Here is a 17,690-nt window from a genome sequence, read left to right on the forward strand (position 1 = left end):
TAATCGCAATGTAAATTCCATCAAACATCGCTACAACAGTTGAGCTGGTATGTGTTTACTCAAGGAGATAGCAAGATAAATTCTCCCATTTTATTTAAGTTGCAAACCCAGGAGGTTTTGCTGTTGCTTCAAAATTTACAATTTTTTTAAAAGCCCAAAAATATTTTGATTGAGTCACTGAGTACCAGTCAAGAAAATATAAAACGTTATATTGATTCAGGAAGTTTTGAATTGTTTTCTATACAACCCTTTTGTTTTACATAGACTATACAATAAAGGATGATAATAGCACTTTGAAACATGCCAAGGATTCAGTGACAGAGTAGGTAGAGTTATAAATGTGTTAGTATCCGTTCTTTATTCTACAATAAAGAATAAGGGTGTTTTTTTCCTTTTTACAAAACAATGGTGTAACAGCGTTTTCTATTTTTCTGTAGAAAAATTCAGAATTTGTACAGAAAAATTCAAATGCTATTACAAGAAACTGCCGCCAGGTGGCACACATGTCAATGCCACTACAATCCCTAAAGCTAAGATTTGTTTTTACTGATGGTACTCAGAGAAGTCGAAGATACTGTGGGTATCTTAAAAAAAAAAAAAAAAAAAAAATTTCCTTTAAATTATAAAACAAGATCAAAGTATATAAAATAATCAGAGAAGGAACTAAATCCAGATAAAACATACCATATACACACATCTATTAAGAAACTATACAATAAATAATGTTATAGGAAAAAAAGCTTCCTCTACTTCCTATTCACATAAAATGTTATTTATAAATTTCTGATAATATACCTGTAGAGTCACACTTGCTCTTTTCTTCACATTCTTTCATATCAAGCTATTCTAGTCATCTCTAACAGGATATTTACTTCTACTTTCAAACCACTCAATAAAACAAAAATAATATGAATTTGCAAAAATCTAGAATTAAAAAAGTGAGAAAGTATGAACGTAAAGGTGTATATAAGATTAAAGGTCTACACAGGATACTAACTACACATTCTCATCTACTAAGTTCTTACACAAGAACAGCAAGAAATCAGGTCCTCCTCTTCCAACTCCTACATAAGAGAATTCAGTTCTTAGGTATCTGTTTAACTCAGTGTAGCCACATGATTGTGCAATAAATATCCCAAGTGGGGGCACCTGGCTGGCTCAGTCAGTGGAACATGCGACTCTTGATCTCGGGGTTGTGCGTTCAAGCCCCATGTTGGGTGTAGAGATTACTTAAAAAAAATAAAATCTTTTTTAAAAAAGTGAAAACGTTTGGGGTGCCTGGGTGTCCGATTCTTGGTTTCAGCTCAGGTCATGACCTCACAGTTTGTGAGTTTGAGCCCCACAATAGAGTCCACGCTGTCAGTGCCGAACCTGCTTGGGATTCTCTGTCTCTCTCTCTCTCTCTCTCTCTCTTTGCCCCACCCAACTTGCACTCTCTCTGAAAACAAATAAATATACTAAAAAAAAAATAAAATAAAATAAAAAAGAGGGGCGCCTGGGTGGCTCAGTTGGTTAAGTGACCGACTTCGGCTCAGGTCATGATCTTGCAGTTTGTGAGTTCGAGCCCCGCGTAGGGCTCTGTGCTGACAGCTCAGAACCTGGAGCCTGCTTCAGATTCTATGTCTCCCCGTCTCTCTGCGCCTCGCCTGCTCACGCTCTGTGTCTGTCTCAAAATTTTTTTTTAAAAAGAAAGACAGAAAAAAGTGTAATAAGAATCCCCAGTGACCACGTGGTGCTGTTGATCAAATCCTTTCTGCTGTTCCTTTGGAAGTTGTTTCTACATATTAAGGGTACATTGTGGACCTCTCACACACATTTCAAGAAATAAGGATTGCCTTCTTTTTTTTTTTTAATTTTTTTTTTTCAACGTTTATTTATTTTTGGGACAGAGAGAGACAGAGCATGAACGGGGGAGGGGCAGAGAGAGGGAGACACAGAATCGGAAACAGGCTCCAGGCTCTGAGCCATCAGCCCAGAGCCTGACGCGGGGCTCGAACTCACGGACCGCGAGATCGTGACCTGGCTGAAGTCGGACGCTTAACCGACTGCGCCACCCAGGCGCCCCAAGGATTGCCTTCTTTACAGTCACTCCGACTGGCATAGATCCGACTGCCTCCTCTGCTGCCTGTTTCATCAACCATTACATGTTTTGTTATTGCCTTTTTTTTAACTTACCGCATCATTAAAACACTTCTGGAACTCACTTCTTTGAGGAGGAGAAGGAAGAAGGAGAAAGAGGCAGAGAAAGACGAGGGGAGGGGTGTGCAGGGATGAGAAGAAACCAAATCTTCTATAGAAACAAAGGGAAATCTAAAATGTTATACACACTTTTAGAAATACTTTACCGACTACTGCTGTCTCTTGGTCCAGGGGTGGAGGGTGACCAGTTGGAGAACTCAGTGCTAAAGAATTATGTGAATTGTAGCAAGAGAAGAGGGTTGTGGAGGACGCGGGCAGTGGAGAACGAGGTAAAGCGGTTCCATCTGGCCTCTCAGGTAAATCAAGAGACATCTTAGAACCAGTGCTACTTGGTGACAATGATGAAAAAAAAGGATCTTCCAAGGACATGTAAGAATGCACCTGAACAGCACTAGAGTCCTGCTGCTTTGCATCAGAGGCATTGCCCGTTTGGCGCCGAGAGTCAGATGGCAGTGAATAATTCAGTTCTGCTGAAGAAACGTGCATCGCTTTTTGAGCCCGCCCAAGAGGAGAGTTGTGCGGTTGAGGTTCCAAACACAAAACATTCTCCTTGATATCCAGCTCCTTGGTGTCTCTTTGCTGCATCAGTTCAAAGGAAGTTGATTTGGTCCGCGTTATCGGCCCCTTTGAGTTGAAATATCCCCCTGCTACATTTGCAGGTTTGGAATTAAACAAAACGGGGCTCCAGTCTAGACTCTGATGTTTCTGAAGAGGCTCCCCAACTATTGGAAATGCCTTTGGCTCCCATTTCACGGTTGTGTCAGCATTTTTGTTACAACTACAATTTAGTTCCAAAATGTCAAACGAACTGCTCTGTTCAGCAGGGTGTAAAACTAACCCTTCCTTTTCACTTATTTCAGGAGTCCTGAGGCCAAAGGAGGAAGCGTCTGCACTTTTCAGCCTTATCTTTTGTTTATTCTGTTGCTTCACCGTTTTTGCTTCTTTTATGCCACTGAAACAAAAAGAAAGCAATGATGGTACCGCAGCACCCCAAAGAGGCCTCTTCCCAGCATCACGATGAGTTCTAAGCATGAGATTTGCACTCCCCCAAACAATTAGATAACGCTGAGGTGTGTAAAATTGTACTCACCTGTTTGGTAAATTAGAATAAGACTCTGCTTCTAGGGTGGGATTTTGCTCAAGAACTGAATACTTTGCTTGAATCTTCAAGAAAAATAAGACATTGGTTGTTGGTGAAGAAATGGCAATGAGATTTTTTTTTTTTTAAGTTTTATTTTTGAGAGAGTGAGCATGCGAGTGGGGGAGGGGCACACAGAGAGGGGGACCGAGGATCCGAAGAGGGCTCTGCACGGACAGCAGCGAGCCCTATATGGGGGTTCAAACTCACCAACCCATCAGGCTCAAATTCATGAACCGCAAGATCATGACCTGAGCCGAAGACGGACGTTTAACCGACAGAGCCACCCAGGCACCTCAGCAATGAGGTATTTTAAATTCATAAAGTTGAGAAGTTAGTTTTCAGAAAGCATAAAGTATTTAAATAATTCACATAAGAGATTTCCAAAATATTGAGTTTCTAAAATATTGAACCTAACAAGAACTTGTTCACATACTGAGGTCAAAGGGATCCAAAAAAAGGGAATAATAGTGTTATAGAAACTAGAAATATTATATTATTATATTATATATATATATAATATATATATAATATTTATTTATTTATATTATATTTTATATTATATTTATAACATATTTATATTATATAATATATTATATATATTATAATATAATATATATATTATTTATTTATTTATATTATATATATATTATATTTATTTATTTATTATTTTTTTTAATATATGAAATTTATTGTCGAATTGGTTTCCATACAACACCCAGTGCTCATCCCAAAAGGTGCCCTCCTCAATACCCATCACCCACCCTCCCCTCCCTCTCACCCCCCATCAACCCTCAGTTTGTTCTCAGTTTTTAAGAGTCTCTTATGCTTTGGCTCTCTCCCACTCTAACCTCTTTTTTTTTTTTTTTTCCTTCCCTTCCCCCATGGGTTTCTGTTAAGTTTCTTAGGATCCACATAAGAGTGAAACCATATGGTATCTGTCTTTCTCTGTATGGCTTATTTCACTTAGCATCACACTCTCCAGTTCCATCCACGTTGCTACAAAGGGCCATATTTCATTCTTTCTCATTGCCACATAGTATTCCATTGTGTATATAAACCACAATTTCTTTATCCATTCATCAGTTGATGGACATTTAGGCTCTTTCAAATATGGGAGTTTTAAAATGTCTTTGGGAGTAACTTCACTCTCAAGAACACCCTATCTTCAGAAATTACATCATCTTAACTCTTAATGTTAATAAGTGCTCATTAGGCCCTCAGACTTATTTTTACCTCTTTCTTCCTTACTATTCTCCAGCTATACTGGTTTTCTTGCCATTCTTTAAGTGTACCAAACTTGTTTCCAATTCAAGGCTTTTCCACTTACTATTCCCTCTAATTGAAATACTCTTGGCTCCAGATTTTGCATGTCTGGCTCTTTCTAAGTAATGATTCTCTACTTAAATGTCACCTGCATAAGAAAGTCTTCTCTGACCACTCAACCCCAAATCATACTCCCACACACTCGTCATCCTCTCTCGATCTTTTTTTCTTCATAGCCATTATCACATTATTAAATGTGTCACACAGAATCTTAGATACCATCAATTTGTGAAATATGCCTGATTTTAGAGATGTTTAAATATATTTTTAAATGTCATTGGCAATCATCAGATTCCACCTGTTATGGGCTTAATTATGACTCTCAAAAAGAGATGTTGAAGTCCAACCTCTGATATCTGTGAATGTGACCTTATTTGGAAATAGAGTCTTTGCAGTATTATTAGTCAAGATGGATTAGGGTGAGCCCTATCATAATGACTTGTGCCCTTATAAAAACATATAACAGAGACTCAGAGACATACAGGGAGAATGTCATGTGATGATGGAGACAGAGACTGGAGCAATGTACCCACAAGCCAATGGATGCCAAAGATTGCTGGCAAACTCCAGAAACTAAAAAGAAACAAGGAAGGCTCTCTAGAGCTATGAGAGAAAGCAGGGCCTTGCTGACACCTTGATTTTGGACTTCCTGCCTCCAGAACCTTGAGAAAATAAATTTGTTTTAAGCCCTCCTCAGTTTGTGATACTTGTTACAGCAAGCCTAGCAAACTAATTAGAGACATTAATACCCCACTTTCAGTAATGGATACATCAGACAGAGGATCATAAGGAAATAGAGGGCAGATGTGAATAACACCATAAGTCAATTAGATCTAACAGCACATATATAACAGTCCACCTAACAACATACATATTCTTCCCAAATTTATATGGAACACTGTCCAGGATATACCATATGGTAGGCCACAAAACAAGTCTTAATACGTTTTAAAAGATTGCCATCATATAAAGTACCTTTTCCAATTATAATGGATTGAAACTAGAAATTAATAGCAGAAGGAAAACTGGAAAATTCACAAATGTCTAAAATTAAACAACTAATGGGTCAAAGAAGAAATTACAACAGAAATTAGAAAATGCTTAGAAATGAATGAAAACACAGCATACCAAAATGTATGAGATACAGTGAAAGTGATATTCAGAGGGAATTTACAGCTATAGACACCCATTCTTAAAAAGAAGAAAGATCTTGAGGTACTTGGGTGGCTCAGTCAGTTAAGTGTCTGACTCTTGATTTCTGCTCAGGTCATGTAGGATTTCACAGTTGTGAAATCGAGCCCCACATTGGGCTCTGTGCTGGGTGTGGATCCTACTTGAGATTCTCTCTCTCCCTCTGCCCTTCCCTCTTTCAAAAAAGGAGAAGAAGGAGAAGGAGGAGGAGGGGGAGGAAAAAGACCTCAAATCAATAACTTCATATCTAAGGAACTAGAAAAAAAACAAACTAAACCCAAAGAAAGCAGAAGGAAAGAAATATTAAAGATTAGAGCAGAGATAAATGAAATAGAGACTAAGAAAACAGTGGATACAATCAACAAAACCAAAAATTGATCCTTTGAAAAGATCAGTAAGAGGGACAAACCTTAGTTAGACTAAGGAAAAAAAGAGGGAAGACTCAAATTACTAAAATCTCAAATACAGAAATATAACTAGATACATTCTACCAATTTTACAGAAATAAAAAATATCACAAGACAATAGTATGAACAATTGTACACTGACAAATTGTATAACCTGGATGAAATGGACAAATTCCTCAAAACACATGATCAACCAAAACTGACTCCAGAAGAAATAGAGACATCTAAATAGACCTACAACTGGTAAGTAGATTGAATCAGTAATCAATCAAAAGACCTTCTGACAAAGAAAAGTCCAAGACCAAATGGTTTCATTATTGAATTCCACCAAACATTTAATGAAGAATTAATGCAAACTCCTCCAAAAAAGTGAATAGGTGAGAACACTTGCTAAGTCATTCTATGAGGCTAGCATTTACCTAGCCTTTGGCTAATACCAAAGCCACACAAAGATACTACAAGAAAAAGAAAACTACAGATCAATATCTTTTATGATTATTGATGCAAAGTCCTCAACCAAATACTAGCAAGCTGAATTCAGCATCATATTAAAAGGATTATATAGCATGACCAAGTGGGATTTAGTCCCAGAATGCAAGGATTGTTCAACATACAAAAATCAACCCAGATAATACACCAAATTAATAAAATAAAGGGGAAAACCCCCATCTGATCACGTCAGTTGATGCAGAAGAAAAGCATTTGATAAAATTCATGATAAAAACACTCAACAATCTAGGAATAGTAGAGAGTGTCCTCAACATGATAAAGACCATATATGAAAAACCCACAGCTAACATTATATTCAATGGTGAAAAACTAAAAGCTTTTCCCTAAGATGAGGAATAAGACAAGGATGCCAATTTTTACCACTTCTATTCAACTTAGTACTTAAAATTCTAGCCAGAACAATTAGGCAAGAGAAAAACAAAAGGTGCCAAAACTGGAAAGGAGGAAGTAACATTATTTTCATTTGCAGATGATATGATCTCATATGTTGAAAGATTGCACACATGCACACAGAAACCTAGAAATAATAAACAAATTCAGTAAGGTTGAATCATCACACCCAAACCACTTGCCTTTCTATACACTAGTAATAATCTGAAAAGAAAATTCAGAACACAGTTCTGATTATATTAGCATCATAAAAGGCTTAGGAATAAATTTAATCAAGGAGATGAAAGACTTGTATACTAAAAACTACAAAACATTGCTGACAGAAACTAAATAAGACATAAATAAATGAAAGACATCCCTTGTTCATAGGAAGACATAATATTGCTACAATAATATTACCCAAGGTGAGCTACAGATTCCATTAGATTCCTATAAAAATCCCAATGGTGTTTTGCAAAAAATAGAAAAATCCAGGCGAAAATTCATATGGAATCTCAAGGGACCCTGAATCGCCAAACTAATCTTGAAAAGGAAGAGCAAATTCAGAGGACGCCTATTTCCTGATTTCAGAATATACTACAGGAGCACCTGGCTGGCTTAGTCAGTAGAGTATGTAACTCTTCATCTTGGGGTCATGAGTTCAAGCCCCACGTTGAGCATTGAGCTTACTTTTTTTAAATGTACTATAAAGACGGGCGCCTGGGTGGCTCAGTATGTTGAGCACCCGACTTCAGCTCAGGTCATGATCTCATGGTTTGTGGGTTCGAGCTCCCCATCGAGCTCAGTGTTGATAGCTCAGAGCCTGGAGCCTGCTTCGGATTCTGTGTCTCCCTCTCTATCTGCCCCTCCCCACTTGCACTGTCTCTCTCTGTCTCAAAAATAAATAAAAATGTTTAAAAAAATTTTTTAATATACTACAAAGGTACAGTAATAAAACAGCATGGTACTGGCATAGAACAGTCATAAAGACCAATGGAATAAAATAGAAAGCATAGCAATAAATTCACATATGTGGGAAACTGGTTTTTGGTGAGGGTGCCAAGACCATTCAATGGAGAAAAGACTCTATTCAACAAATGGCTCTGGGACAACTGGATATCCACATGCAAAAGAATGAAGTTTTTAAACATTTTTTAATTAATTTTTTCATGTTTATTTTTGAGTGAGAGAGAAAGAGAGACAGAGCGTGAGTGGGGGAGGGGCGGAGAGAGATGGAAACACAGAATTTGAAGCAGGCTCCAGGCTCAGAGCTGTCAACACAGAGCCCAACGCAGGGCTTGAATCCACAAACCATGAGATCATGACCTGAGCTGAAGTCGATGCTTAACTGATTGAGCCACCCAGGCACCCCTAAACATTTTTTTAACATTTATTTATTTTTGAGAGACAGATTGTGAGTGGGGGAGGGACAGAGAGAGAGGGAGACACAGAATCCAAAGCAGGCTCCAGGCTCTGAGCTGTCAGCACAGATCCCAATGTGGGGCTCAAACCCATGAACCATGAGATCATGATCTGAGCCCAAGTCGGACACTTAACTGACTGAGCCACCCAAGTGCCCCCAAAAGAATGAAGTTTGACTCTTACCTTACAACATAATATAAAAATTAACTCAGAATGGATCAAATACTTGAACATAAGAACAAAAACTATAAAACTCTTAGAAGAAAACACAGAAAGCTTCGTGACATTGGATTTGGTAATGATTTCTGGACATGACACCAAAGGTACCAGCAGTAATAATAAATAGAAAGATTGAACTTTATGAAAAGATTAAGAACATTTATGCATCAAAGTACATAATCAATGGTGCAAAAGGGCAGCACACAGAATGAGAGACAATATTTGCAAGTCACATATCTGGCATGGGATTAATATCCAGAATATATAGAGAACTCCTAAAACTCAACAGCAACAAAAACCCAATTCAAAAGTTGGCAAAGGACTTGACAGACATTTTTCCAAAGACAGTATACAAATGGCCAGTGAGCACATGAAGCAATATTCAGCATCGCTAATCAGGAAAATTCAAACCAGAACAACAATGAGATATTACTTTATACCCATTAGAATGGCTACCATAAACAAAATAACAAGTATTGGTGAGGATGTGGAGAAATTGGAACCCTTGGACATTGCTGGTGGGAATGTAAAATGGTGCACTGCTGTAAAAATTAGTATGGCAAAAAATTAAACTAGAATTATATGAAAAAATTAAATTAGAATTATATGATCCAGCATTTCCATTTCTGCATATATACCCCAAAGAACTGAAAACAGGGCACAAAACGATCTGTATACACTCATACTTTTAGCAGTATTATTTACAATAGCCAAAAGGTGGAAGTAAACCACCTGTTCACCAATGGATGAATGGAGAAACAAAACGTGGCATACAATGGAATAATAATTCAGCCTTAAAAAGGAAGGAAATTCTGATACGTTATGATAGTGATGAACCTCGAGGACATTATGCTAAGTGAAATAAGCCAAACCCAAAGGGCGAATATCGTGTGATCTCACTGATAAGCGGTACCTAGCGGTAAAATTCACAGATATGGTAGAATTGTGGTTACTAAGGGCAGTGGAGAGGGTAGGGGGGAGGAAGGAATGGAGAGCTATTATTTAATAGGTATAAAGTTTCAGTTTTTCAAGATAAAAAGAGTTCGGGGAAGAGATGATGGTCATAACTGCACAACAAAATGAATGTTCATAGTATCACTCAATTATACACCTACAATGAGTTCAGGTGGTGAATTTATGTGTATTTTACCACAATTTGACAATTTTGAAAAAAAAAAAGTAGGCAAAGGATGTGGATATACATTTGTACAAAAAAGATATACCAATGACCAATAAGAACACAAGATGATGCTCAACATCACTAGTCATGAGGGAAATGCAAATCAAACCATAAGATACTATTTCACATCCATGAGGATGGCTATTATCTAAATAAAACAAAACAAAACAGAAAATACCAAGTGTTGGCAAAGATGTAGAGAAATTGGGACTCTTGTGCATTGCTAGTGGGGATATAAAATTTGCAACCACTGTAAAAAATTAGTTTGGTAGTACCTTTAAAAACAAAACCTAAAATTATTGTAGAATCCAGCAATTCCTGGATTCTTCTGGGTATATACCCCAAATAATTTAAATTAGGGACTTCAACACATATTGGCACATCAATTTTTATAGCAGCATTATTCCCAGTAGCCAAAAGGGGGAAACAATCCAAATGTCCATTGGTGGATGAATGAATAAGCAAAATGTGGAATGTACACACAATTGAATATTGTAAACCCATAAAAAGTAATGAAAGTCTGATGCATGCTAAAAAAAAAATAGATGAACCTTAAGAACATGCCACATGAAATAAGCCAGATATAAAAGAATAAATACACAATTCCACTTATCTGATGTACCTAGAATAAGCAAGTTTATAGAAACAAAAAGTAGAATAGAAGTTGCTAGGGGTTGGGGTAGGGACCGTGGAGAGTTTCTGTTTAGGATGATGAAAAACTTCTGGCAATAAATAGGAGTGATGGTCACACACATAGGGAGGATACTTAAAGCCACTGCATTGTACGCTTAAAAATGGTTAAAATGGGGGTGCCTGGGTGGCTCAGTCGGTTAAGCGTCCGACTTCAGCTCAGGTCACGATCTCGCGGTCCGTGAGTTCGAGCCCCGCGTCGGGCTCTGGGCTGATGGCTCGGAGCCTGGAGCCTGTTTCCGATTCTGTGTCTCTCTCTCTCTCTCTCTCTGCCCCTCCCCCGTTCATGCTCTGTCTCTCTCTGTCCCCAAAATAAATAAACGTTAAAAAAAAAATTAAAAAAAAATGGTTAAAATGGTAATTTTTTCCATAGTGATAAAATGATATATCTTACCACAATAGAAAATATGAATGGGGAAAGTGTTTCCTTCTCTTCTATTTTCTGGTACAGATTGTGTAAAATTGGTGGTAATTCTTCCCTAAACATTTGGTAGAATACTCAAGTGAAATTATGTGGGCCTGGAGATTTCTTTTTTGGGAGTTTTAAAATTATGACTTCAGGTTCCTTAACTGTGGTGGGGCTATTCAAATGATCTATTTCATGTTGAGTAGGCTGTGATAGTTTGGTTTTTCTTTTTGAGGAAGTAATCCATTTTGTCTAAGTGGTCAGGTTCATTTGTATTTATTATCCTTTATTATCCTTCTGATGTCTGCAGAGCCTGTAGGCCTATCCCATTTCACTCCTGATATTGGTCATTTTTATTTTATTCTTAAAAAAAAAATCAGCCATCATAGAGGTTTGTCAATTTTATTGATCATTTCAGCTCTTTTCTCCACTATTTTTCTGTTTTCACTTTATCAATCTCCAATCATTATTTCTTTCCTTCTGTTTTCTTTGGGTTTTTTGTTTTTTTTTTTTTACTCTTCCCACCTCCCCCCCCTTTAGATTCTTAAAGTGGGAAGTCAGATTATTGATTTGAGACTTCTACTGTCTTCAAATGTTTGTATTCAGAGTGCTATAAACTTCCCTCTTAATACTGCTGTAGCTCTGTCCCACAAATTTCAATATGTTGTATTTTCATTTTTATTCAGTTCAGTGTGTTTTTTTTTTAATTTCCCCTGAAACTTCCTCTTTCACTCAATGGATAATTTAGAAAAATGTAGTTTAGTTTATAAGTGTTTGAATCTTCTCCTGTTATCTTTCTGTTAATTGACTTCTAGTTTGATTCCACTGTGGACAGAGAATACATTCTGTATGATTTCAATTCTTTTAAATGTTTGAGCTTGTTTTATGGCCCAGAATATGATTGATCTTGGTATATGTTCCATCAGCACTTGAAAAAAGTGTGTATTCTTGTGTTGTTGATTCGAGTGCTCTATCAATTATCAATTTGATCCTGTTGATTGATGGTGTTGTTAAGTTGTCCTGTATTCTTGCTGATTTTCTATTGAGTTTTTCTATCAATTCTTAAGAGAAGGGTACTGTAGTCTTCTACTATTGTCAGACTTGTCTATTTCTCCTTTCAGTTCTGTCAATTTTTGCTTCACAAATTTTGTAGCTCTGTTTGGTCCATACACACTTAGGACTGCTATGTATGTATGACTTATTGGTGGATTGATTTTTTTACCATTATATATTGTCCCTTCCTGCCTGTGATAATTTTCTTGCTCTGAAGTCTACTTTATCTGGTATTAATATAGTTACTCTACTGATTTCCTTCATTCCTGTTTATATGAATACATGATGTATCTTTTTTTTCCAGTCTTTAAACCAACCTGTATATTTGCAGCATGTTTCTTATAGACACATAGTCGTTGTGTTTCCAATACACTCTGCCAATCTGTCTCTCTCTCCTTTTTTTTTTTTTAAAGAGAGAGAGAGAGTGCACAAGCAGGGAAGAGGGGCACAGGGGGAGGGAGAGAGAGAGAGAGAGAGAGAGAGAGAGAGAGAGAGAGAGAGAAAGGAAGAGAGAGAATCCTAAGCAGGCTCCATGCTCAGCATGGAGTCCGACACCAGGCTTGATCCCATGACCCTGGGATCATGACCCGAGCCGAAATCAAGAGTCGGATGCTTAATCAACTGAGCCACCCAGGCACCCCCCAATCTTTCTCTTAATTGGTATACTTATACCATTTACATTTAGCATAATTATTGACATGTTAGGGCTTAAGTCCGCCATTTTATTTCTTGTTTTCTGTTCTGTTTTTCATTTCTCTTTTCTTTTTCCTGCATTTTTTAGAATTTCGTTTTGATTTACCTATAGTGTTTTTTAAGGTATGTCTTTGTATAGCTTCTGTAGTGGTGGCTCTAGGTATTACATTATATACACATAACCTATCACAGACTACAGGTGTTATCATTTCACTAGTTCAAGTACAGAAACCTCACCTCCTTTACGTCCGTAACCTTTCCCTGTTTATATTGGCTTAAATACTTCCTCTAATACATTTGGAACCACATAAGACTGTATAATTTTTGCATCAATCATCCAACAATTTAGAAAGCTCAAGAAGAGAAATAAAACCTATTACATCTACTCATGATTTTGCATACCATGTCCTTCCTTCTTTCATCATTTCCTTTCTGTTTAGAAAACTTCCTTTGCCATTTTTTTTTTTTATATGCAAGGTCTCCCAGACAAATTCTCTTAGTTTTTTGGTGGTTGTTGTTTGTTTGTTTATTTTTCCATCTGAGAATGTCTTGATTTCTTCTTCATTCCTGAGGGGTATTTTCACTGGGTGTGAGTTTCTGAGTTGCCAATTATTTTCTTTCTGCACTGGAGAAATATATGTCACTTCCATCTGGCCTCCATGGTTTCTGATGACAAATTTGCTATCATTATAATTGTTTTCCCCCTATAGTGAAGATCATTTTTCTCTGGCTGCTTCATAGAAGTTTTCTTTTTAGCTTTCAGCAGCTTCATTATGATGCATCTTTTGTTGTTGTTGTTGTTTTGATAGGGAGAGAGAGTATGAGCAGGGGAGAGGGGCAGAGGGAGAGAAAGAGAAAATCCCAAGCAGGCTCTGTACTCAGGTGCAGAGCCCAGCACGGGACTTGATCCCATGACACTTGGGATCATGACCTGAGCCAAAATCAAGAGTCAGACGCTCAACCAACAGAGCCACCCAGGCAGCCCAAATGTGATGAGTCTTTAAGTTCTTTTTTTGCCTTGACTTTTTTCCCCTCTCCTTCTTGAACTCTGCTGACACAAGTGCTAGTTTTTTTGTTATAGTCCCTTAATTCCCTAAGGCTCTGTTTGTTCTCTTTTCCAGTCTATTTTATTTCTGATGTTGAGACTGGGAAATTCCTATTGTTCTATTTTCTAGTTCATTAGTTCTTTTTTTCTGTAGGTACCCTGAATTCTGCTTTTGAGCCTATCTACTAAGCTATTTTGTTTCAGTTACTACCTTTTTCAGTTCTAAAATTCCCATTTGGTTCCTCTTTATATCTTCTGTTTCTTTGCTGAACCCTTTTGTTAATTCTTTGCTGAGACTTTTCCTTTTTCTTTTTTTCAAAAATTTTTAATGTTTTTTTTTTTTTTTAATGTTTGTTTTTGAGAGAGAGAGAGAGAGAGAGAGCAAACAGGGGAGGGACAGAGAGAGGGAGACACAGAATCCGAAGCAGGCTCCAGGCTCCTTGCTGTCAGCACAGAGCCCAATGTGGGGCTTGACCACACAGTGAGATCATGACCTGAGCCAAAGTCGGACGCTTAACCAAAAGGTCACCGAGGCGCCCCAAGATTTTCCATTTTTAAAATCTTTTCAAGCATGTTTATAATTGCTCATTGAAGCATTTTTACAGTGGCTGCTCTAAAATCTTTGTCAGATAATTCTAACATCTCTATCATCTCAGTATTGTCATCTATTGATTGTCTTTCATTCATTTGTTTTGAGGTCTTCCTAGATTCTTGGTATGACATGTAATTTTCAATCGAACCCTAGACATTTCTGTATCGTTATGAGGCTCTGGATCTTAGTTAAGCCTCTTTTAACTGGATTCTTCTATTTTTAACTCCATTCTGACAGGGGAAAGGAAAGGTGCTGCCTCATTACTGCCTTGTTATTGCCACATAGAATCAACCTCCCCTAGTTTGCTCGCTGAGCCTCTGTTGACACCCAAGCAGAGACACATCAGGAGAGGCTCCCCATGTGGTCTCCACTGACACTGTAGGAAGCTCTCATGGAGGCCAATGGGGATGAAAGTCTTCGCTCTTTACCTGATCTTCTCTGACACCACTTCAGCATTTTACTACGGTTTTAGAAAGGTGAGAAGCTAGGGGGCGCCTGGGTGGCTTAGTCGGTTAAGCATCTGACTCTTGATCTCAGCTCGGGTCATGATCTCATGGTTCCTGAGTTCAAGCCCCGCATGGGGCTCTGCGCTGACAGTGTGGAGCCTCCTTGGGATTCTGTCTCTCCTTCTCTCTGCCCCTCACCTGCTTGTGCTCGCTCTCTTTCTCAAAATAAATAAACAAGCCTGAAAGGAAGAAAGAAAGAAAGAAAGAAAGAAAGAAAGAAAGAAAGAAAGAAAGAAAGATGGGAATCTAGTACCCCACTCAGCCTTTGCTGACATGGGTGGGGTTAGGGGCCATTATTTTCTGTGGTGTTGACTAAAGGAGAGTGATGATTATCTAAAAGTTTTCTATCTTGCTGGACTGCCCCTTTAGTGATCCTTTGCCTAGACAGAGCAGGCTTTTGTTGTTGTTTTGTTTTGTTTTGTTTTGTTTGTCTGTACCATTGGCATTTCCAGGTTGTTGACTTTCAGTTCCAAGTCTGCAAAAATGAGGCAAAAGAAAACCCAAGGAACTTATCATCATGTCTTTCCTCAGGTCCCAAAGTCCCTAGCTAGTCTGACTTCTTTCTATCTTTCAGGGACTTCTTAGAGTTGTTTTATTTATAATGTCAGTTGTTTCCAGTTGCACTTAGTGGGAGGAATAGGGGGGAAAAAGTATGTCCACTTGATCTTCCCAGAAACAGAAATCCTCTTTAGTTAACTTTAACCAATTCCCTCTATGGGAGTTTGAGCTGTGTTCCTATGTTCCCATCTACTGACTAAAGGCCCACTTCAGGCAACTCTCCTGGAGCCATGACACTGCTACTGGGCTAAATTTGAGTATTGTCATTTTCTGGAACCTAAATAAAATATTAGTCCACGTACTCTAGCAACACATTAAAAGAATATCTTTTGTTCAAGAAGGGTCAATTCTAAGAGTACAGGGATGGTTTGATACCACCAAATCCAATGATATGACTGTACTAATAGGTTAAAGGAGAAAATCCATGTGATCACTCCACGAGTGCAAAAATATGCAATTGACAGACTTCAACATTCTTTCTCTAAAAATTTCCTAGTAAAATAGAAATTAATAAATACTCTCTTTAAACAATTAAAAAACAACAGTCAAATTTATAATTGCACCAGAAAAGGATAAAATGCCTAGGAATAAATTTAACCAAGGAGGTAAAAGACCTATGCCTATCAGACGTTAGTTAAAGGAATTGAAGATGTCAACAACAAATGGAAAGATATACCATGCTCATGAATTGGAAGAGTTCATACTGTTAACACTTGGGTTCATACAACCCAAAACAATCTACAGATTCAATGCAGCCCCTGTCAAAATACCAATAGCAATTGGTAGAACTAGAACAAATAATCCTAAAATTTGTATGGAACTACAAAAGACCTCAAATAGTCAAAGCCAATCTTGAGAAAGAAGAAAAAAGCTAGAGGTGTCACAATCCCAGATTTTAAGATATATTACAAGCTATATTCATCAAAACAGTATGGTACTGACACAAAAATAGATGCATAGATCAATGGAACAGAGATCCCAAAAACAGACCCACACTTACATAGTCAACTAATCCATGACAAAGGTGAAAAGAATATACAATGGGGAATGACAGTCTTTGCAGTAAATGGTGTTGGGAAAACTGGACAGCTACATGCAAAAGAATTAAACCGGACCACTCTCTTATACCATATAAGAAAATAAAGTAAAAATGGATTAAAGACCTAAATGTGAGTCTTGAAATCATAAAACTCCTAAAAGAAAACATAGGTAATCTCTTACAGTAATCTCTTGGACATTGGTCTTAGCAAAATATTTATGGATATGTCTCCTCAGGCAAGGGAAACAAAAGTAAAAATGAAACTACTGGGACTACACTACAATGAAAAGCTTTTGCACAGCAAAGGAAATCATCAACAAAATAAAAAGTCAACCTACTGAATGGGAAAAGATATTTGTACATGATATATCCATAAGGGGTTAATATCCAAAATATATAAAGAATTTATACACTCAATACCAAAAAAAAAAAAAAATCAGATTAGAAAATGGGCAGAGGACGTGAATACACATTTTCCCAAAGAAGACATGCAGATGGTCAACAGGCACGTGTAAGATGCTCAACATCACTAATCATCAGGGAGATGCAAATCAAAACCACAATGAGATGTCACCTCACACCTGTCAGAATGGCTACTATCAAAAACACAAGAAACAACATGTGTTGGAGAGGTTGTGGCAAAAAGGGAACCCTTGTGCATTGTTGGTGGGAATATAAATTGGTGTGGCCACCATGGAAAACAGTATGAAGGTTCCTTAAAAAATTAAAAATAGAACTACCATTTGATCGCGTAATCACACTACTGGGTATTTACCTGAAGAATATAAAAACGCTAATTTGAAGGGATATATGCATGCCTATGTTTATGGCAGCTTTATTTACAATAGCCAATTATGGAAGCAGCCCAAGTGTCCATCCATAGCTGAATAAAGAAGTGAGATACTTGTGTGTGTGTGTATATATATATATATATGTGTGTGTGTGTGTGTGTGTGTGTGTGTGTGTGTGTGTGTGTGAGTGTGTGTGTAAACTGGACAGCTACAGGCAATAATACACATATTACTATATATATATATAATGGAATATTAGCCACAAAAAAGAATGAAATCTTGACATTTGCAACAACATGGACGGATCTAGAGAGTATTATGCTAAGTGAAATAATTCATACAGAGAAAGACAAATA

The 17,690-nt window shown here is 37.5% G+C and overlaps 1 protein-coding gene across 3 annotated transcripts in view; it reads right to left on the reverse strand.

Moving 5' to 3' along the window:
* The window catches only part of PTPN22 (protein tyrosine phosphatase non-receptor type 22), a 60,421-nt gene that overhangs the window by 19,582 nt on the left and 23,149 nt on the right, over window positions 1–17,690 (reverse strand). For all 3 annotated transcript variants that reach the window (XM_045478693.1, XM_045478692.1, XM_045478691.1), the window contains 2 exons: window positions 3,290–3,363; window positions 2,346–3,151 (listed from right to left, as the gene is read on the reverse strand). In XM_045478693.1, the coding sequence (XP_045334649.1) occupies window positions 2,346–3,151; window positions 3,290–3,363 (880 nt within the window). The remainder of the gene's footprint in view (window positions 1–2,345; window positions 3,152–3,289; window positions 3,364–17,690) is intronic.

Source organism: Leopardus geoffroyi, chromosome C1 (genome assembly GCF_018350155.1).
Source record: "Leopardus geoffroyi isolate Oge1 chromosome C1, O.geoffroyi_Oge1_pat1.0, whole genome shotgun sequence".
Lineage (NCBI taxonomy): Eukaryota > Metazoa > Chordata > Mammalia > Carnivora > Felidae > Leopardus > Leopardus geoffroyi.